Here is a 24,515-nt window from a genome sequence, read left to right on the forward strand (position 1 = left end):
GGTAAGAATAAACTTTCAGATACCTTGAAATCTTAACACATTTTAAGTGGCCCTTTTGACATTTATTAGCTTAACTGAATATCTAATCCAGATGTCTCAAATGCATTTAGAATAACATTCTTCCTATCTAAAACTGACGAGGATGAACTCAGATGTCCATAATAGAGTTACTGCTGGTCAAAATTACTATTTCACATATCCAAAATGAATATAACATTCTAGATATCTAGAAATCCAAGTATTGACGTCAAAAATATATTTCGACTTGAAGAAATATAATTACAGGTATCAACTGTTGATATACAGTATTACTAGTTAAATTGGAATTTCAGATATCTATATTTTAATAATGTCGTACACAACCCGTGTGCCCCGGCCTTTATTCTCTTCTTTTTTGGAAGAACTTTAGTTCCTCCGTTTGTGAATTAGCTTCTTTTTTAAATGTTTTTTTTTTTGTTTTTACTCTGGTCTTGAATTCTGTATTTTTGCCAATAGAAGAGAGAGGAGCAGGAAATACAAGTTGTCTCTTCCATCAGTCATTATGGACAAGTTGGAGACCAGTTGGACGTTGTAGGTTTTTTAGAGCTGAAACCTATGTCTACCCCCTCTTTTTAAGGTTGGCTTTTCTCACTGTCAGGTTTAAGCACCTAAAACATCATACATACATACAGGGAAAGAAAGAAAGCACAGAGACAATTCATTTAGTTACTTGCGAGGAGAATAGGAAGGAGACTGCAGAGTTTACAAATCTCCAACCCACTCTGCAGTCTTCAGCTTTCTCCTTGCTATTTATTGAAGAAAAGGGGATGTCCCTAATTACATCAGCTGAGGTTTAACTAAAGAGAAAGGGGAAACAAAAGGATCTTACTTTAAACCTCAGCACATATGTTAAAACAAAGCATGAGGTTGTTTTACAATTGAATTGTTCCAAGAACACATGTTTAGAAGAAACATGTGATAGAGGATGTTCAGGCCTCCTTCACAACCCGTCCGTTGCATGACCTTTATCTGAAACAATCTTAAGCAAGAGTTAATAAAAGATGAATCACACATTATACATCATAATAGTTCATTAGAACACAACCCATCAAACACAAACGGAGTATAGATAAAATATTTCTAACACTCACTCAACATAAATGGCTTCCTTTGAACCCCTTTCAATCTACCTGTCTTCTTTCTCGAAAATGTGAACATTCTGGTCCTCATGCTTAAAACCACCAGTTATTGTACTATGACCTGGATAACTGAGAATCTTCACTAGCAGATTTAGGGCTGAGGACTTTTGGATGCATCCTTGGAGATGAGTTGATTGCTCCACATCTCCAAACTCTGGACAGAATTATGAGATTATCACCATAAATACAAACCATGCACCCTTAATCTTGAAGAGAATATTTAATTTCAAAACGGATTGCAATAGGAAAAATTAAGACATAAAAAAGAAAACATTATCTTTCATTCATAAGGGAAAAGGGAGTAAATTTGTATTTTTAATCATGACTAATGTATTGATGCTGTACTAGAACCCTACGGACCCACCGGTGGGTCCAGCTACTACGTGACCTCGTAATTTTAACAAACCCCCAGTATTGATGTAAAAAACACATTTGACACAGTTTGGTGACATTTTTGGATAAATGTGCCAAAATGGCCCCTCCGCCTAAGAAATTTCTCACTAATACCATTCTAAAATAAATATGATTCATCTGATTGAGTCCAAATTTGGTATATTTTTACACAACATTTAGATTTAAAAGTCTGTACTACTTTTTTGTGCTATAAATAATATTTTGGTAGTGTTTTGCAATGTTTATTTCAAAGAAAATTTTGGCGAGGTTCAAAAAATGCAAAATATTTTGTATTTTGTCCCTAATATTTCAGGCAGGGTCAAAGCTACAATGGTGCTGACACCAGAAAACCATTCTATGACATGTTACCTTTACAGAGGTACCAAAAGTTTCTTCTTAAATCTAATAGCTGTGAGGCTATAAGTGATTTACTTTTGTGTGTTTTTGTCAGGCAGAAATTTATTTATACCCCCTGAGAGTGTAAGAGGTTAAACATTTTCCTATCTAAGCAGTCTCTTTAATATAATAGTGTAAGCACTTGCGTTACATATGCATCTTTCCTTGCCATCATGTTATTGGGACACACCATATTATTTCTATCACAACACTTCATTCAGTTTTTGTATATCAAGAGTGATTTGTTGAACATTAGCATTGGTTAAATATGTCAATGGCATAGTATTTGAGAAATTAATTTAACCAGTGGAGTCATATTAAAACCTACAGGGATCGATGTTGTAACCACTATAAAAGGAATGAAGTCAGTGCATGTAGATGTGAATATGAGGAACATTTAACAGGGATTTTTAAAAAAAGGAGAACAATCAATTTTCTGAAAAAGCAATAGGAACTGTATGTTGCCTGACAGAAAATGCTCTTTATGCTCAGATTGGTAAAATTAATGATGATTAGTCAATGCAAAGCTGTTTAGTGATTTTATATATATATCTGTGTAAAAGAGAAAATAATAAAATTACATAACAGGTTTTGTGCTTGCAACTCTCCCCATTTTGTTTATCTGTTTCCTGTGATTGCAACATACAGTATTTAATATCTATGCTCTTTGTGTGTATATCTAAGTTCTGGATGTGTTTGTATTTTCTTGGTTTTGTTAAGCCTTATTTTTGTCTTTGCAGTAGTTTTGGTATTTGCTAAGCATTTATGTATTTGTAGGGCATTTGCACCCCTCAGCCACCCTACCCATATCCCACAACATGCAATTCTATTTTTGTCTTCATATGTCCTTTGCAAAAACCTGTATTGTATTTCCCATAATTTAACCAATCAATCTGATTTTAAATATGTCTCTATTGAATGGAGCACTATTTCTTCTTACTGGTCTAAATTACCTAAAGCTGTCGAGGAAAAAAGTTTCAGATGCTACAAATGCATCATCAAATATAAGAAAAAATATAATATTTGAAAATAAAATTATGAATTCCAATGACTTGAAGTATTATATAACTGTTGTCATGATTTATTTAAGGATCTGACCCAAAATGCAGAGAAAGCAAGGCAAACATTTGAACGGGTTTATTGTGGTGTTAGGTTTTATTATTTATACATCATGTGCACTGTTAGTTTGTTAGTTAGATTAGACAGATCAGAAGGCCTTCCTTCACATTGTGGATGTCACGGTGTGTACGGAGGTCATCTAATCAAGACAGCCTTCGTGTCTTTAAGAGTACACAGAATATGGGCACATCTTGGAGCCGGTCAGATAGAGGATGGCTATCTGTAACCCTGAGGCATAGACGCCAGCTGTATACAGGCCAGGGCATTGATGGCGTGTCAGTTTCTGATACGGACAGCTAAGCATCCACCTGATGCAACACATAGACTCACAAGGTATAAGAAGCAGGGGATGACCTTCATCGGGGCTCAAACTTTGCCGGACGCTTGCGGACGTGATTTTTGAGACCACAGCTGTGCATAGCTCAAAGCATTTTTCTCTGTCCTGTAACGACCTGATCTAGAATAAACTCTGTTACTTTTTTATTCCTGTTTTTATAGTCCTTTTTTATATGGTTTTAACGAGTTTGAGTTAAGAGTAGTAAATAACTTGCTCCCAGGAAAAGAACCGTGTGAGGAGGCCCCGGGGCGTTACAGCCTTTACTTTGAAGGGGACAAATCCTTCTCACTTTAACAGTGGTTAGGGTTGAGGGGTTGGGTCTGATACTCAGAGGGCTGGTGAACGGGAACTGGAAGGGAGGAGGGAAGTTCAAAGAGGTGAGTTCAGGTACTGAGGGAATCTTGGATGCCGTAAGGATAATTCTAGTGAGGGACTCACGTTTGAGAGGGTTCTTCTCTCGCTTCGAATCCATTCTGTGTGGGTTGACCTAGTAAAGGGGGGACTTGTTGGAGAGCGTACAGGTAGACCCAGAGGAGTATGAGAGGACTGTCACTCGGAAATCCAGGAGAACTTAAACAGAACTTGTGGAGGTTAATCCCCTGCTCAGTGTGAGACTCAAACAATTCTTCCAGGGGAAGAAGGCCAAAAATCCAGCTTGCAGGATGACTTCCTGCCGAAAAGGCAAAGACAAAAACAAGGTTAGGCTCAGTGAAACAAAGACTCAGTTAGAACTCAGCTAAACTCAGCTTGGCTAGAGTACCCAAAACTGGCAAACACTCTGACGTTGAGGTTGTGAAATGTCCACTGCTTAAGTATTCCTCCAGATAATGATCCAACGACCCGCAGGTGTGCAGGGAGGACCAACGAGGACAGGGCGCCAACTGGTGGTGGAGGTAGAGGCAAACACAAAAAAACAGACCACACAAACTGTATTCCTGACACTGATATATTAACAGCATTATATATCACATTAAATTACCTGTCTTTTAGAATTGTAACCTACAAATTACAAAGTCAGATAGGGATGGGCTACATAGAAAATTTGGAGTTGCAGAAAACTGGTATTATGTAGTAAAGTCTTCATTATTGCAGGTATTTTTGGTGCTTTGATAAAAATCAGATAAACACAGGCAATTTTGAAAGCAACACAAATTTTGTATAGGTCCCTTCTCACCACTCCTTTGCCTCTTGTAGTACACAACATTTACAACATGTATAAAAAATGTTTGCATTCTTTAACTAAATGCAAACATTTTAAACATTCATTAAAGGTAAAGTGGAGGATTTTCACGATTTTTTTGAAAAGACCCACACTCCCCATTTAAAAAATTAAATGCTCATGCACAACCCAATACCTGCTCCCGAGAGGGAACACCTATTAAGCATGTGCAAGAGCATGCACAAGCTCATTTCTCCTTGTGCATGCCCTGTTTAAAAAAGCTGTTTTCATCACTCATACAAGCAATTTTTCACAATTTTTCCACTATGTCAGACTCACTCTAAGGGAAAATGGGGATGAGCACGTAGGACGGCCTTACATAAACCTATCACCAGAATGATTGACCATTAGGAGGACCAATTATTCTGATGATCCACCTAGAAAATGAAACGTCCTCCAAATACCTTTGAATTAATTTTAATCATTTGAAAAGGGGGGCCAAGGTGCTTAACAGTAACATTCACAAATACATTTCAAAGCATCTAAAAAAAAAAACATTCTATTAAAAAGTAGCATGCTAAGAAACAATGAAAGTCTTTCTGAACTAATGGAACCTTCATTTGTTTCTGAAAAGCTGCCAAACACCAAAACCACCACATATAACCTTTGACAAATCATCTTCATTACCATTTCTGTTTTCATCTTTGTAGCACACTCCAAGGACCCTTATGATGCAAACAGAGGGGTTTTGCTCATGCAAACAACATTATGTATTTGCTAATTCCGGCAGGGATCAACTGCTGCCAGAGTGTGTCACTATCTGACAGTTTGCTCCTTAAGCGTGCATAATGGAGAGAAAAGTTGACTTGCTGAATAAATTGTATAATTTCTACTCGGTTGGACACAAACCACTAAGATTCAAAAAGATTCTGCTTCAACATTTAACAGTCTGTAGAAACATGTTTCCCGGAGGCAGGAAGGGGATATGGCTAAAAATTTTTGCATTACTAAAAATGTACACAAGCTGTTATACTGTTCAACTTGTCATCATTTTCAGAAGATAAATATTCAAAGCTTTAGCTGTTGTTGTATATTCTAACCCCATATTAAAACTTTTCACAGCTTTATCCTTGACCTGCCTACTGTGTTCATTGGTCTTAATGATGCTTTTTGTTCTCTAATGTTCTCTTACAAACCTCTAAAGGCCTTCACAGAAAGGTTGGAATTATACTCAGATGAAATTACACATGGGTGAGCAGTGTTTACTAATGAGGTGACCTCTGAGGGCATATGGTTTCACAAAATGTTATTAATAATAATCTAAGTAAAATATGGTTGATTAATGTAGATATTACACATTTTTGATTTTAATTAAAAAAATAATTTTTCTACTAGCTATACATTTATTGTTTTATATACATATATATATATATATATATATATATATATATATATATATATATATGTATATATATATATATATATATATATATATATATATATATATATATATATATATATATATATATATATATATATATATATATATATATATATATATATATATAATATTATATATGTTCTGGTTAGTAGTGAGGGCAGAATGCAGAGGGAGATGGATTGGTGCAACAACCGCCATAATGTGGACACTCCGCAAGTCTGTTGAGTTGAATAGATAGCTGAGGCAAAAGGCACCGTTCTCCTAAGGGTGGCTGGGCACTTCCCTAGAGATAAGGTGAGGAGCTACTGTAGTCCATCTGAGATATGCGTGGTGTAGAGCCACTTCAAACACTTTCAATCAAAAAGTGTTAGCTGATGTGGCTCAGACATCTGTTGTAGCTACTGTACCTCCTGAGATGTTCCAGCCTCACCAAGAGGAGCCGTGCTGGAGGACTAACACTGATAACACTGATACTGTAAACAAAGGTTGTTGAAGCATAAATGTGGACATGCTGCTGTAGAGCCTACTTAGGGTAAACAAAGATTTCAATTTGATAGAGAAAGATATAAAGATTAAATTGAACACATTTTTTAATTGCAGCAGATTTGTAATTTTAACACTGATATTGTAAACAAAGGTTGTTGAAGCATAAATGTGGACATGCTGCTGTAGAGCCTACATACCATCATGCGTGCTGTACTCATGCTCCTCGTGGTCCGATGTTGCATCATCGTCCACTAAAATGGAAACAAAAAAATGAATGAAAAAGTGCAGCTAAAGACATTTCTTAGTAGATTAGTAGATCAACAGAATAAAAAACGAATGATTTTCGGTAACATACTTGTTGCTGCAGGGTTTAGAGAAGAGGTCTCTATAAGTACTGGAGGTCTCGACGATGCACGGAGGCCCAGCACTTCATCCATGGCACCGTAGAACTTCCACGTTTTTCTTCCTCTCCCCGACTTGTTATTGTGGTCGACAATCTTCTTATAATGTGTTCGAAGTTTTTTTTATCTTTTCTCGGCACTGCTTCGGGTCTCGGTCGTATCCCTTTACCGTCATTTCGTCCGAAATCTTTTTAAACACTTTGTGGTTGTGTTTCGCGCCCTCCAACATCGCCTGGATAGCGTCCTCTGCCCATATAGCAATAACGGCCTCAGTCTCTGCGTCATCCCAGGTCGCACCACGCTCTTTTGAAGCCATTATTGAAAATGTTGCGTGGAGAAGATCTCTGTTGTTTATACTTGTTCTTCTTCTTCTGTTTTGTGTTTGTTGGCAAGCAACTTCCAGTGGGGCATTACCGCCAACTACTGGAATGGAGTGTGAATCGGCATGTTCAGCCAGTCGGCGATGACGTGTTCTGCTCATGCGCTCTTGTTATCAGAGAACCGAGCCAGGAAAAAACCGAGCCGAACCCACCTCGGGAACTGGTCTGCAGTTAGCGCGGTCCGGTTATGTCTATCTCGGTTCAGTTCAGGTTGTTTCCGTTCACACACGACAAGTTATCTCAGTTACTGAGCTAGGACCGGTCTCAGCTCAGTTTTTTAAGGGTAGTATAAACGGGGTTTATATCTCTTGATTTGCCCTAGAATGGCTTGGATTTTCCCCAGAGAATGCTGTAAGAGGAGTCTTGGATAAGGGAAGTCTGGGAGTCTCTGCTACCTTTGCGTTCTGGGTTAGAGTTGCACTTTGTGGTTTGATAAGATTTATGTCTAGTTTTAAGGAGTAATAGATTGATGGAGACATTGCTTGGTTTCAATTTGGTGGCGTGGGGCTTTCTGGATGCATAATTCCGACTTTCTTAGATGTAAAGTAAACGGGGGCGTTATTGTGTTTGTTTTTGTGTCATCAATGCAACTGAACCAGTGGCTTGGTCGTTTTCCCTTGAAGGACTCAAGGGATGTCTTCAGTCCTCACCAGTTCTAAACTAAAGAAGCTTTTTGACAAAGAACAGAGCCCCTTACTTACTCCATCCATCCATCCATCCATCCATCCATCCATCCATCCATCCATCCATCCATCCATCCATCCATCCATCCATCCATCCATCCATCCATCCAACCAATGAACCAACCAACCAACCATTCATTGTCTTTTGCTTATCTCAAATTAGGTAACAGTGGCAACAGGTCCAGTAGGAAAGCCCCCAGGCATCCCTCTGAAATCTTCTTATCCATCAGGGTTGTGGTGGGGCTGGTGCCTTTCCAGGGGGGTACATCCTGAACAGGTTGCTAGTATGTCGAAGGCGTCTTACACTACACTAATCAATCTAAATCCAGTTATTTGTTGTTTTGAATAATTGTTTTTATTTTATAGACTGAGAACCCTTGCTAGAACATTCCTGGGATTTTTTTACTGTCCCCCATATTGTCTCTCATGCAAAGATAGAGGAGCTATCCTGTCTGGAGAAACACTTGTTTTACCCTTAAAGTTATGCACGGAAGGCTTGATTAGCAGTCGATTTAATTTCCAATGTTTAATCTATTATATCTGAGTACCTGAAGCAACCACTCTTAATGACAGTAAGAACTCTTTATCTGCCCCTTCTGCTCCCCTCTCTCCACCCCGAACCTACCATTCCTCTTTCTGCCTCAATTTCTTATCTCTTTTTCTTGACTCTGTGGGGACAAGTAATGAACGGCTGCTGTGCTCTAATTGGATGATGTATTGTGTTATTAGGTGAGACGACAAGGAACATAATTCAAATGATATGGGTTGAAGAAAAACAACATGACCAGGGAAGTGAGAGATTACTGACATTTATTTGACATGCACTTTTAAAAGAAAGAGAATGAGGGGAGCTGTAGGTGTTCACAACAATGAGAGTAGGTCACACTTTCACTGATGTTTCAACCATGGCACAGTTCCTCTGAGAAATAGTGCTACAGATCTCATCATTTCCTCCCCTGCCACTCTTAGCCCCCCTGCGCTAGTCCAAAGAAGACTGGTAGATTGAGCTGCGCCCTGTAGGTATTTCTCCTGGGAGTGTGTGTGTGAGGGCATGGAGGAGTCTAATTGAAGGTAAACTCCTGGATGACTCACTGCAATTAACAATGTAACAACAATCTAAGCTTACAATCTAAGCTAAACAGCCTCTCATTGTTTTCATTTTCTTGTCAAAGCTGAAGTTGCAATGACTTATCATTTTGGTTACAAGACTAAATAAATGGCTGAGATTTGTCAGAAATCCTACAGGATTCTTCATAGCTTGCAGATGATGATGTTGTTTATCTCCACTGATCTGCTCAGTTTATTACGCAAGCTACATTAAACACACAAGTCCCTGCGTGAAGTGTTTTTTTTTTTTTTTATTAATTCATGCCTTTTTAGATATGGTTTTATATTTTACCCAAGCATCATCTAAAATATGATAGAATTCATGGAGAATTCAATGAAAAGACTATTTTCATTTGAAAACCCCAGAATTTAAATCATAGGATTTGTTTTCCCCAGGTAATACATCAGCAGTCGTTCCAATTAGCCAGGACATTCAGCCAAAGAGAAACTGCACTACCCTTTTTGTCCTGTGGATGGTGGTAATAAGAGGACGCAACTGGTTCTCTATTTACTTCCAGTGCTGACAATCTATAAGTAAATGTCTAAGCCTAAAACGTTTATTTTAATGAACCTGCATATGGCTAGGGCGACGTTTTAGCTGCATGACTGATTTAGAATAGATATGATAACAACTAGCTAAATCTCAGATATTGACAACAAAAACAGAAAACTTTTATAGTCAAAATTTTGTTTTTTTGTAGTTAGTCCACATATGTCCATCTGTCTGTGTCTTGCTGTCTGTGTGTCCATTTGTTTGATATTAGGAAATCTATTAATATATTTATGACTTGGAATGTGATTTTGACCAGGAATAATCCTATTTTAGTGTTCTACAAATGGAACAACAGAGACAAGAGTGCTTTTAAAAAATATCAAAACAGCATGCCATACTGTATATATAAACTTATGCATTAACTTAAGCAATCTTCTCCTACAACATCTTCTTCTCATCTGTTTTTCATCCAAATAGAGCTTATGCAATACTTTTTTGATTGTAAAGACATACACTTTTCACATTACCAGCTTCAATTCCAATGCCTAATGAAACCGCCTCCTTCAAAGGGCCACAAGAACTCAGGACGACAGGTTTTACCCAGGACAGTCTCTTTTTACCAACCTACGCTTAGCTCGAAACCAAGAAGCACACTTGTATACACATAGTCCCCCCCCACACCCACACACACATACATACAGACACTGCTACCTCGATCGTGGGATATATTATATGTGTATCTGACTGAAAGCATTGCTACTTAAAGAGTGCTTTAAAAAAAAAACTTAGGCTCCACCATATTATTATCATAACCCTTTAATAAATCGCTTACAGCAGGGGCACTCAAGTCCAGTCCTCAAGAGCTACCATTCTGTAACTTTTAGATGCATCTCTTCTTTAATACACCTGATTTCTCATTTGGCCCAGCAGAGCCACTGATTTGATTCAGGTGTGTTAAAAATGAGGTGCCTCAAAAAGTTGCGGGATAGTAGCTCTTGAGGACTGGACTTGAGCACCCCTGGTGCTCAAGACCATGTGTCCAACTGGACCATGGTCAATATTTCTCTGTTCAGGACAAAGGTTTCTTTTATAAAAGTGCATGTTCGAATGTACAATAGATATTTGAGTTTAATACCAAACTCCATATGAGTAACTACAGATCCTTACTTCGGAAAGGTGTGTGTAACAGGAGGAGAGGTCAATTTTTGGAGTATCTGCTTTAGAAAATACATTTAGATGATGATCTTCGATCCCAAGGCTCTTATCTCAACTTACCTGTCTTGAATGATCCCGATCTAAATAAGAGAGTGAGATTGCTTAACTATGTGTCTATAATTGCTTGCTGGATACTTCAGCTTGTTCCTGAATTTGAAAGAGATGGTAGGAACTTCATGCACAAGGTGTTGTCAAACATTCTTAGGCCAAATCATTTTTGTTTTTTACCTTAGGAACAGCATATCCTGAGATCTGAATATAGATTCACTGCATTTTGCATTGTGAGTGTATTTCTTTGGATTCACTGCAATCAGCAGAACAAACCTGTTGTATATGAAGCTGATAGTCTACCAAATAATCTAAAAAGCTGTGATTGTTACTTCACAATGTAAAATCAAACTATAACAATCTTTTAATCAAGCAGACATTCAAGCCATTACCAGTTTTATTTATTGCAGTTTTAATTACTTTGTAAATGTTTATTTTCTGTCAACATATGGCTGCAGCATCTGCCTGATGTGTTGCTTTCTTTTGTTCCTTTGCAGAGCCTCAACTGAAAGGTATTGTAACTCGTCTGTACAGTCAACATGGATTCTACCTGCAGATGCAGCCTGATGGCACCTTGGGTAGTACAAAGGATGAAAGCAGTGCATTTTGTAAGTATGCTTTCAACGTAGTTTTGTTGTTTGCACCAGTTTTGATAACTAAATGTAAACATAGCACAAAAATGTGGGTAATTGTCTTTATAACTATATAATTGAAGAATAGAACAATTCATGCTCTCACTCAGAGTCTGCTTCACTGTGTGCATCAAACCAAACATAGCTACAGCAGCTGTCTGGTTGTGCAATAGGGACCTCGAGGCTAAAGAGCTTTGGAAAAACTTTGAATTTTCAAAGCTAGACTGACAAATGTGCTTAAATAAATACAGTTATTTTTGTCTTTGAATGTAACATCTTGCTAAAGTAGCTGTCAAATGTTGGTAAATGACTGTTACCTTTCTCTAAAATGCATGGATCACAGACAGTGCATCTCATTCGCTTTGAATTTCTTTTTCTGAATGCTACTAAAAATAAAAGGCAGTGGCATTGTCACTGCCAAGATTAAGCAAGCAGTGATCCTGAACTTTTCTGAAGAAAATGTGTTTTACAGATCAAAAACTGTGCAGAATTTATCTCTTGTCAGGATGGCTTTTATCCAATTCCTGACCTCTGGGACTTATACTTAAACATTCACTATATAAAAACATATATTCTATTTCTCTCTCTGACAATTGTTTTAGTTCAGCTACACTAAATAAGAAAAACTTTTGCTAAGTGCCAAAAATAATGAGTAAAAAAAAAAATATATATATATATATATAATATATACACACACACACACACACACACACATACACACCCTGTGGAAGACCTATATCCTACCAACAACCCAGGAGTGGCGGTCTAGTGGTTAGGGCATGGAGCTTGAAATCCTGAGGTTCTGAGTTTGAGCCCCACCCCCACAGACTGCCACTCTGGGTTCCTGAGCAAAGACCCTTAACCCCACACTGCTTCCCGGGCGCAGCACAATGGCAGCCCACCACTCCCCAAGGGGATGGGTTAAATGCAGAGGTAAATTTCATTGCTCTGCACTTGTGACAGTGTAATGACAATAAAAATCTGGAAAACATGTCTTCCAGCAATAACACCCCTTTTGATGTCTTGAAAAGTTGCTTATTTAACAAATATTTTATCCTCATGATGCCATCTTTTTCATGGACTGTACTTGTTCCTGTTGCAGAAAAATAAACCCATATAGATGCTGCCACCCTCATACTTCAAAGTTGGGATGGTGTCCTATAGTGCAAAAGCCTGCCTACGTTTCCCTCATTATCTAACAATGATCATTATGTCAAACACTTTACTTTTACTTTATCAGATCTCTAAATCACTATCACTGAAGGTGGTATAACTGGTTGTTTGAGGTTTGAATGCCACTTACTTTTCCAAGCAGGGGTGGCTTGGATAATTTTGTTTAATTGAACAAATTAAACGATATTTGATCAACTGTGCTTTTATTCAATGTGATTATCATTGTGTATTATATTAAAAGGATCTAAAACATAAAAAAGGTTTGATGAAAAAAATAGAAAACCATAAATTTCTTAAGAGGAAATACTTTTTTATTTCCGCTATTCTATATTTTTGAAATAAATATGCATTCAAATACAGCCAGTGTAAGTGTCAAGGATTTCTGTTTGCTGTATTTTTAGTTGCTGCTATTTTTGTTGTTGTTCCAGGTTTAGAGGCTGTGAAAATCCCAATGAAGGTGACATAGTGTATTGTTTCCATAAACATGAACTCTGAGAGGTCACAGCCTTCAGGCTTATGAGAAATGTGGCAAAGAGTGGAGACACAGAATGTGTTCCTACACAATATTCCAGTTTGAATCCAAAATCCTCTGTTATTCCTCTGACTTTCTGTTATGTCTTTTTGGCATTCTCTTTCTCTGTTTCATACTTTATTCTCCAATTTAGCACAGTTCAACTTAATTCCGGTGGGACTGCGGATTGTGGCAATTCAGGGGACAAAAACAGGGTTATACCTCGCCATGAACAGCGAAGGATACCTCTATACCTCGGTAAGCAGAATCTATACATTTCATGGCAAAAAACACCACTGCCAAAAAGGATTCCTAAGTGTGATCTTATGTCAATAAGAGCCATAAACAGGTTGTTTTGAATTTGTTTTCATACTTATATCTTGATTCCTTTAAAACATTAAGGAAGCCATAACAACATTGTAGTGACTCCTACACTTTAACAGCAATGAAAACATTTTTCCCTAACAAAAAAGACAGTAATGTGCATTGTTCACTGCTTGATAGATCACAGATGTTGAAAGAGATGGATATAAAAAGAACCTAAACACTTTCAATGCCAATAGCTTTTATGCTGTGGGTGTCCATGAGGCAGCCGCATAACGTTACTCAGTCAAAAGCCATAAAAACCAGTGAATGATAATATCAAACATGTCAGATAATGCATTACTGTTCAAAACAAAAAACAAAAATGAAGCAGCTGAGCTGAGCAGAATATCTTCACAAGTTTAACTGTCTTATTCTAGTATATTTTATTCCCCATAAACTACACCATTAAACCTGTCATGAACAAAAACACCCTTTCAGTAGGTGAAGGTATTTCTGTGTGTTTGAGGTACAGTGAATAGTGAATTATGGCCATTTCCCCTTATCTCCTGTAGAGCTGCTTAGCATGGATAGGCTGTAGTGTCTTGTTCCTGTGAGATGACAAGAAAAGGGATTTCCTCAGAATAAATAAGGAGGTAAACCGAATCTTCTAGTGACCTTTAATACATGTGATATCCGATCTTGTAACAACACTCATTAATTTATATTTTAGGTGTGGAAGAACATTGTTTTTTTCTTTTTTTGTAGATTCACTTTATGCGGCCTTATTTTTACCTCCACCAAAGAGGCTTTGTTTTTAGGATAAATTGTGTGTCTGCCAGTGTACAGGAGAACTTTAAAAGCTATGCATGGATTTTATTGAAAAAACATTAAAATCCATAAAATTTTGCTGATGATCCAGAACAGAATCTGGATACTGGATTTATTTTTCATGTTTCTCTAACGTTGTTAGAGAGAGATAGATAGCACTAAATATTCCTAGTAGATAGGATTGTTTTGCGGAACAAGCAGTTCTTCACGAAACCAGAGGGTGGCCGCAGGGACTATTGACAGCCTCAGGATCAGACTGAAAAAGTCTGAAGGTATTTCACTGGAAAAAAGGGAACGTTGTTAGTCTGTTAGCAGGATCAGTTTGTTGAAAACTTACTCTTTTTAAAAGATGTGTACTGCATGCCAAGGAACAATTATTTTGAATTTGGTAATGATCCAGACCATATGCGAGTTTAGCTATAGGTATAAGTCACAATTTGGGGGAAAATGCGTTACTTAGCAGAGGTCTGCTCCCTCAAAGTGCTTTTCTAGTTTTCCATGGTTTTGGTGATGAAGACATGCAGTTTGGGAAAAATGATTAAAGCTATAAAGATGTCTCCATAGTTTTCCCTTTGTACTCATATTTTTTCCTTTTACATCCCTATGGCATATTTTCAATGGTGTATTTTCTTATAATTATGATTAATTACGCCAGTTTTTTTTTTTTTCGTTGAGCCTATTGCTCACTGGTCCATCTTACAGCAGAGAAAATTAATTGTTGACTTGTCATAAATCTCAGCCTCCCTCCCCTAGTGTCCAACTCTTTATCCTCCCCATTAGGCTTAATATACTAGGACACCGTGTGTATAGGAGAAAATAAGAAGGGGTATTAACTAGGGGTGTAAATAATAATCGTTTTGTATCGATGCATCGATCCAAAAGCCGACGATCCGATGCATCGACACGTCCGCAAGATAATCGATTCATGTTTTTTTTCCCTCCGGTCTATTTTTATCCATTTGCTCCTGGGCGTAATTCTTCCTCCCGTGCTGCGGTGCCGCTAAACCTATTTTGCCCTCCTACCGCGCTTCCTGGTTATACTCTTAGAGCAGTTTGTTGCAGCAAGCTTCACACAGACATTTTTAAATTATGCTCAGTATTGAAGCGTGGTCTGAGCTACACACTGTGGGTCTAGATACGGCCGAGGGGGTGAGGAAGTGGGGACGAGTTTAGTCCGAGGACGAAGGGACATGAGGGCAAAAAGAGCGGAGATTCAGCTGGAAAAAGGGTCCCAGCGGTCTCGCGCACCTCGCTCTTCTAGCGGGTCAAACTTCACGAGTTGTTTTCCGCAATTTCTGTCATAAAAACAAAACAAGCCGGCCTCCTGTCTGGTGCACTGTTTGCGGTCAGCTACAATCTGGGAGAGGAGCAGCGGAGCGTCTGTGGAGGGGGCGGTGACGCAACACTCTGGAGCCTTCTTCTTCTTCTTTTTTTTAATGGCGGTTGGCAAACAACTTATAGGTGCATTACCGCCACCTTCCAGAATGGAGTATGGACCAGACAAACTATTATATTCTTCCTAAAATACCCGTTCTTCTTAGAAAATTAAAAATACTACCAAAAACTACATCCCCAGATGACCTTTGAAACAATTCCCTTATATGTAGTTTATTTTTATTCCTGTCTAACTCTCTAAGCAACATCTCTCTTTCCTGAGTATATTTATTACATTCTAAAAAAATATGTTGGACAGTTTCTCTGGAGCCGAGGTATTGCATTGAACTCATTACACTGATATTGTGCAGTATTTTTGCAGTATTTTTTTATGCAACTTTTCTACTTCTGTTATTTGCTGTTGTTTCTAAAGAAAATGCATAATGATATTACAGCTTTCATTGATTTATTTCAAACTTGAAACTTTGTTTAGCCTGTAAGGTGTAAAAATAATAATAATAATAAAAAAAAAATAACCGATTAATCGATTAATTGAATCGAATCGAATCGAATCATGGTGTATTCTTGAGTATCGAAAATAATCGAATCGTTGGGTCAGGAAATCGATACTGAATCGAATCGCCATGATGGATGTGATTTACACCCCTAGTATTAACTAAAGGTGAAGATGAGCAGGTGCTCAGAGACTGCATCTGTTAGATGTGTTCACATGCACAGTATTATCAGATAGCCTAAAGCAGTCGTGAAAAACTCTGAATAAGAATTTGAGAAGTTCAAAAAGTGTGAAATCCATGAAGAACTGAGTTGACACAATAACAGAGACATGCAAGATCAGAAACTCCAAGTTAAAAGGAAACTGATGAGGAAATCCTTGCAGTCATAAGATGTGCTTAATGAAGGACTGTATTATTCATTGGTTTATGACTTAGTAATATATCATTAGTTCCTCAACATTAATTTCCATCCCAGACATGCTGAGTTATCTGAACCTTCAGAATCTAATTAGGAAAAAATGAGAGCTATTTTGTTTTTGTTTTTCTTAAGCTCCAGATATTTTTCTTGGCACCTATGATCTTTAAAGAATGTCTACTCAGTTCTTACAGTATAAGTAATTTCCTAAATTTTGAGCAACTTTCATCTGTTTGTTTTGTTTGCAGTCATCATCTTCTCTATCTTCAGCCATGTACGTTCAGCCCTTTTTTTCAGTTAAGTATTTCTAGCCCCTTCTCGAAGCGCAACCTTAACATGGTGGAGGGGTTTCTGTCAGCAATCGGGGTGAAGTTGCTTGAGGACCGAAAAGCAGATATGAGTGAAGCAGAGATGAGTTCTTGTTGATTTAATAGGTTAACTGAGGCAGACATCCAAAAATGCAAAACATGAAAATGCAAAGTACCAAAAAAACATCAGGGAAAACTAATGTGGGGAGGCAGAGACGAGGAAGCAACTAACAACAACAAGGAAACACTGAGTGACTGCAGAGTTGCAGAGCTGTTGTATATAAGGGGAACAGAACAAAGAATGGACTAATGACCTGAATATGGAGCAGGTGTGAGTGGAACTAACTAGAAGGAAGCCAGGGGGAAAGGAAACAAGCAAAGATCAACAAATCAGAGTAACTAAAACAAAATAAATAAAATAACTGAAAACGAAAAAAAAACATAACAGTTTCAGTGCTTGGATGATCCCATAAGCTATGTTGTCAGAGCCTAAATGCCCTTGGTCAATTGTAGTGCCAGAAATTTGTTATAGGGTGGCCAGGCAGGGACTACTGTAGGAATAAAAGTAATAGGTGCCAAAACCAGTTCAGGGTCATTGTATGCACAACATTAATTTTTACAAATTTACATGAAATACCTTAATCTTTATCTTGATTCATTTAAAATAACACTAGATGAATGCTGGCAACCCCCCCCCCCCCCCCCCCCCGACCAAACATTAAAAAGAAATATTCTAAAAAGAGCATTATTTCTGTATTATTCCTTTTTAATTGTATTATAGAAAATTATTAATGGCTGTAGTTTGGTTGTTAGTTTTTGTTGAATATGCTAACTTTAAAATGTCAAAGTAAGACATTCTACATACAGGGGGAATGAAGAGGAGGGATGTGGAGGCCTCTGTGACTTCATCTACAGATGCTTAAACTGGCTCTTGGGATGTGGGATGTCACCTTGTTATGGGGGCAAGAGCCTGAGCTTGTACAGGACCTGGAGCTGTACTGTCATATAATCAGGCAGACCTCGAGGCATAGCCTAGGTTCTGGAACCCAGCGTCTTAAGAGAGGCAGGACTCTCTTATTCTTTGGAGTGTCCAACAGGGAGAGGAGGAGGGCTGGGGACGCCAGCTTGTCCCTCCCTTTTAGCTGTCTCATGTTGGCATTTACCTCAGTACTTGTATCCTTTCACCTTCAGTGATTCCAACATTCTGCTAGGGGATTTCACAGACGATGTGGAAAACAACAGTGGCACCATGAGACGTATGATCTGAAGGAACGGACGCCCAGTTATGTACCCAAGTAGTATTTCTTGATTGGATTTCTTTGCAAGTCATGGCTTGTCCATAATGAACGCCATGTTCAAACGCTAAGATGTCTATCGGTGCATTAGTCACCAGGACACCCTAGGCCCAAGGTTGATGATTAATATAGTCGTAGCATCCGACCTCTTCCATCATATCTTTGTTTACTTTGGTGAATAGGGGGACCAAGTTGTCTACTGACCACCACCTGATAACGACTTGAATATGCTGGAACAGGTGGATGCAGGACAAAAAGTGTCTGCTGGGGAGCCCACTGCCAGGGATATTTTAAACTCCCAACTCCGGGAGAGCTGCTCTCAGATTCAAGTGGAGGCTGGGGACATGGAGTCTGAGTTTACGATGTTCCCCGATAGGGGACTGGGGCCAGAGCTGGTCTGCTATGAGGACAGGCAAATTTCCTCCTTGCTTTTGGCGAATGTTGTGGATCTGTTGGTTTACTCCTGCCAAGTTCTACAGCATAAACACGCCCCCCTTGCGGCTCCCTGGACCTTTTTAAACAATGTATGAAAATTTATTTTTTTGGTATGTTTATTTAACTCGTTGTGCAAGTCAAACAAACCTTCATTATGTTTTCCAATCATTGCCTGCATTTCTTTTTTGTAATGAGAGGTTGTCAAAAAATGAAAGTCATTTTGAAATGCATTTCCAGGGAAGATATGCTAAATATGCAGACGATCACCAAGATTGCAGTGAGAGAAAACATGCAATTGCAGAACTTCTGGATAAATTAGAAAAGAGCAAGGATAGTTTTGAGAGGTGGATTGCATCTCCAAACTCCACTACTGCTGCTAGTTTTGTTGCAAGCATGGAAAACCGTCCACGGATCGAACAGGTAATGCTCTGATACGCTTCCATTTTTCCCCAAAAAATTCTCAAAATAAAAGTAACACCATTGAAGGCTGGTGACAGAGGATATGGGATTTGGGGGATGGAAGTCAAGTCCTGCTTGGTTCCTCATGACTCAACCAACTCCTCCCAACAGAGACATGTTCTGCATTCATCAATGCAACAAAACCTAAACCGCATGGTGAAGCGGCGTGCAGTGATTTCCACGAGGTGAGAGTGTTCACTGCTCCTCCCTCACCTCATGCTACTATGTGGCATTTACTCCAGGCTAAACATTTAATTTGTATAGCGGGCTAATACACTTAGAGCCTGTATTGCCATACAAGGCTTATAGAAGACTTTTTTTCGGCTCCAGGCAGTATTTTTTTTTTTTTGTTTGTTTGTTGTTTTGGTCCAATATGGCTCTTTGAGCAGCTTGGGTTGCCGAACCCTGTTCTTGGTAGATCAAATTGGAGGAGGCCCAGACCACGGCCAAATACATGCCTGAGGGAATATGTTTTCAGCTGGCCTTGGAACACTTACGGTTGTTGGGGAGAGGGGACCAAGAGAATACCTTGCCAAGACTGATAAAGCTGCGACCTGGTGGTCCCAGACATAAGGAAGATCAGTACGAGTATTTTTCTAGAATATATTTTATTCTTCCCAGAAGTTTCCTGTTATTAATAATATCCTTTATTTGCTGATTCGTTACTTTGGTTCAGCTTTAACATTGCACTTGAGCCTTTAATCATGCTGTTGAGGACTTATTCCAAAAATGGCCACCCATCCTGTCAACAACTAAAAGATGACTTCAGAGTTCTAATGTTCCTTGTATAGGTTTTCCGTCGTACCATGTAATTAAGTTAACATTCAAAGGAATTGAGGTGTATCACCTGAATTTTGTCAATAAAAAAGTAAAATATACTTCTTCGATGTATACCAATAAAGTTAAAAAAAGTTAAAAAAAAAAAAAAAAAAAGGGAAGAGAGAGCTCCAAGGACTTAAAGAGAAATGAGTTCATTATCTTGCCAAATGTTTTCTTAGTAGCTAAAAAGCTACCTGGCTGCAGAGCCACAGCAATAAATGAGCGTTGCCTGGAGATGATGTAGACTTAGAACATCAAAAGGTTATCTCGATGTGAATACCTCTTCAATGTCACATGCACATTGAAAAAAGAGTGGCAGGCTGGGTTAGATAATAGAGTTTATGTTAATTATTGAATTTATCTGCCCTACTGGTAAAATGTATTGAGAGAATCAGGTGAAGATCGTTTTACCAGTACTGGTGATCAGTTGAGGATATTAAGAGGTCTAATGAGGATGCCTTATTCATTCATATTTTCAAGTTTTTTGTGACATGTTTTGTTGGAAATACACACTTCGCTTCCTGGATGAATTATATAAAGTATGATGCTGTAGAGAATATCCTGAGTTTTTTGTATTGATGAGTCTGGTTGATTTGTTTCTAAAGCTTTCACCCTCACAACTCATCCTTGAAGGATGTATATCTGAAAAAAGTAATATCAAGAGGGGAAAAAACAACTTGCTTTAATTATGCTCTGAGAAATAAGAAAATATCAAAACATGTTCTTATATTGCTGAAGATAAGGGTGAAGAGTTTTGAAAGCATTAAAAGAAAAAATTGTTTGATTTTCAAAGAATTTCGTTTTTTCGCTTTTTTAGTTTTATATAACTAAAAAGTTAGAATATGAATAATAAAAATGCAGATGCCAGTTAGTGACCAGAGTAACAATAGAAATCAAATTAGTATCTATAGCATATACAGTCTTTCTTATATTAGCTTTAGAATCACTTTGGGCTATATCGAAAAGTGATTAATTCAATTTGCGCAGATTCAAAATAACTAATTATCCAAAAACAGACAGATTCCTTCAAGTTTGAGAAACTTCATTGTCAAAGTGTTTTTGGTTTGCAATAACATCAGTTACTATGAGCTCTGAACAGAACTGTATCAATAAGTGATTCATTCATCAGTCTCCAGAGCAATAACATGCCTCTGCACATAATCATCATTTCTGTTCATGCCTTGACAGAATCATTTGTTTTGCAGAGGGACAGAGAAAACATGTGTAGAAAGCATTAACTCCAGTCTTATACACTGCAAGGAGCTCATAATAAGCACATCTCAGCCCCTCTGACTTATGTAACGTAGCATGTCACTGTGCATCTACATCTGGCTCAAAAGCAACATCATAAACATGCCTTTCTGATGGTTTCTCTGTCAATACAGTCTTTGTCTGCATAACAGGGGATTGTACTCAATAAAGATTTACGTGAAACGTCGTGCGAAGAGGTCGTCGCAGTAGACGCACAACATCTTGATGCAGCTGGGAAGATTTTCCCAGCAGCTCACAGATTACTTGAGGGGCTGACGGGACAGTCAACACACACAGAAAGCCTGTGACCCCTGCTGTCTGCACAGGGGACTGCAAATAACTGCATATCACGAAGCAGAAGCATGTTTTGAATTCTGGAAGCAGACCTGCATTTTTCAGGGGCATTTACATTTATTTCATGCTGGTATGTGCATGGTGAAATAAAAGTGAACAAGAACATCGGCCCACTATAAAATTCACGGCTGTTCATTACACACTAATTAGGAAGTTGTTAGATTAGTGAATGTCTGCCTTGACCTTTCCTTAAAATGGCACTTTGTTGTTAACTAAACTTACCATTATGCAGCACGGAGAGAATAGATTTCTAAAGCAGAATAGATCTAATCAGACACAAGGGATGATAAGGGAGGTGGTGTGTGTGGGCAGAGGAGGGGATAGAGTCAGGACAATACTCCGCATCACAAAAAGGTTCTTTTCATCTGATGGGTTCTTAGTCTGTACACTGGATGTTCCTTTTTCAATTGCACCCAAAGAAGTTTATTTATAGCTTGAGGGTCACATCAGAAAACACGATGGCTTAATTACTTTCAAGACAGATGTTTTTGTTTAAGCTCCATTCAAAGCAACCCCTATTTATTTTTACATTTTTCTTCATTCCTGACCATGTAAATAGTGCGAACTTTAACACGCTATTAGGGAACTTTCATCTAAGCAGGCAGAGTTTGAGAGAGTCCCTCATCCTGAATTTTATATGAGTTTATAAGGGGTGTAATTGTGTACATGATGAGAAAAAAATGCTAAGGATGGAGTAGAAGGGGTAAATATTGTACTCTCTCATCATGCAGGTGGATAAGTGGGAATTGCTTCTTTCCTTTTTTATTATCTTAACTTGTTTATTTATGAGGGGTATTGAGGGTCGGATGTGACAATCAATAGCGGTCACTGAGTGAGAGACAGTACACCTTGGGTAGGGAGCCGGTTCATCATAGGGCAACACAGAGACACACAGGACAAAGACAAATTCCATATTCTATATTTCACAGAGTTTTAAAGAAATGAATCCCTTTCCTATTGAAAAAAGTGTAAGATGTACACGATTTAAGACATGTATTATTGACTTAATTGACTAAAACTAAAATGAATTGAATTGGCTAATGTGCAATTAAAAGTCAGCTTTAGCTTAAATGAAGCCAAAGTTAAAATGGATTTAAGTTTAAAACTATTAAATCTGTATATAGATATAGTCTTAGAATTGACACAATTTGTTTAAAGTCAAATGTGTGAATCATGTAGTGAATGTATGCATGTAGATGATTCGATTAACATTAACATTCATTTGGACCCCTTCAAGGCCCAGCAAACCAAGCTTCCCCAAAGAGTTCTTTGAAATTGTTTTACCGTAATTGTTTTTGTCTGATAGAACTACCACTGTGAAGTGCCTAGAAATGGTTTGCTATATTGGTACTATATTGGGGTAACAGTGGTGTTATGTGCAGGAGTTTGCCTTGCAATCGGAGGGTTGCTGGTTTGTGCCCCTGCTCTGGTTTTCAGTGTTGTTGTGTCCTTGGGCAAGACACTACAACTGCATTACTACTGATGGTGGTCTTAGGCAGCTCGCTTCTGTTAGTGAGCCCCAGGGCAGCTGTGGCTACAATGTAGCTTGCCATCATCAGTGAATAGTTGAATGACTGAATGTAATGTAAAGCACTGGTCAAGTCTCCTGACTTGAAAAAGTGCTATATAAGTATAGACCATTTATTTATAAACTAAAAAGAATATAATTTATAATAATAAATACATTTTCCATGAGGCTTATACTGTATATGGTTGAAAGTCAGCTTACTTAACAGTAGCTTTAAAAGGTTTCTGACTTCTGGTTGGACCTGAAAGTGAATTGGGTTCAAGATACCTGTGTTTTTTTTTAGCTTATGTTCAGAATTGTACAGAATTTACATTAGTAGGAAAAGCTGCCTGTGAACATCAGTAACTTGCGTAAAATACCAATACCTACAGATCCAGCAACAACAAACAATTATGTTGGGGAAATAAGTGTTTGCTTTGGTTATAGACAGTCTTTACTCATTTGCAGTAAGACTTTACATTACCGAATAACAAAGTGAATCTCACTCTGTCTGGAGTGACCATTTCCTTCTGCACAGAGTCATGGCCCAAACATATTCAAAATGTAATCCTGGTTTAATTCCAAAGTCTAAAATACAACAAAATCTAATGTTTTGTGCCTTTAGGTCTTTGAAAGTTCACCTCTTTACTGCAATTGGCCTCTGATTGTCTGCTTCTACATCTTTGAGACACTAAAAGTCTTCAGGACCATGGTAAACCAAAGAAATGTTTGTTGATGGAAATCATTTTGTAATTAATAACTGATTTTTATTGCAGTAAACACTAAACCGATTAATTGTTTCATCGTTAGTTCCCAGTTTTTTTGTTATTATTTTTATCTCAAGACCTTTTAAAGTAAACATAGCATTTAGATGAATTAATTGGCAGACAGTGTTTTCTTTATCATTGACCTAAATGAAGTAAAGAAGCTCTAGAACTATAGAAGCTCGGTAGATGTCTGAAATGTATCTGGTTTGACTGTAAACACAAACCTATTTAAACGTGTTGAAAATCGGCGATAGTCCCTGCACAGCACAGTAGCAGCATTCTGTGCTTTGGAACTATTTATCTTAAACTGCAGAGAGAACAGATTGTAAAGCATTAAAACAAAATGTCCTGAGAGATAAGTTAAAACTGATGCTATTCCAAGATGAAAGGAATTTTGTTTGAATACTCTTTTTTTAAAGATCTGCATAACTCTACATCCAGGGGTGCTGGTGACTAGACTGCATTATACCAACGCCTTTAAATTTCAGTCCTAGTATAGAATCACATCTTCCTTTACTTTGATCCACTTCCTTATCCAGAAAACCCCCCTCAGTCCCCTTTGAGTGATCTTCTGCTCTCCTTCCTCCTACCTTTCCCCTCTGGCTCCTGCGCTTCCTAATCCTCTTTCTCGCGCTGGGTTGATTAATAATAAATGAAGAGGATCATCTATCGATTCCATCCTCTGTGTTAGCACAGTAGAAGATATCAAACCTGTCAGTGGATCTTAATA

At 38.0% G+C, this 24,515-nt stretch overlaps 1 protein-coding gene across 1 annotated transcript in view; it reads left to right on the forward strand.

Moving 5' to 3' along the window:
- Positions 1-24,515, forward strand: part of fgf11b (fibroblast growth factor 11b) — a 46,000-nt gene that overhangs the window by 14,706 nt on the left and 6,779 nt on the right. The window contains exons 2-3 of the mRNA XM_038292284.1: positions 11,334-11,444; positions 13,307-13,410. Coding sequence (XP_038148212.1) covers positions 11,334-11,444; positions 13,307-13,410 — 215 coding nt within the window. The remainder of the gene's footprint in view (positions 1-11,333; positions 11,445-13,306; positions 13,411-24,515) is intronic.

Source organism: Cyprinodon tularosa, unplaced genomic scaffold (assembly GCF_016077235.1).
Source record: "Cyprinodon tularosa strain WSP-4 unplaced genomic scaffold, ASM1607723v1 ctg31, whole genome shotgun sequence".
NCBI lineage: Eukaryota > Metazoa > Chordata > Actinopteri > Cyprinodontiformes > Cyprinodontidae > Cyprinodon > Cyprinodon tularosa.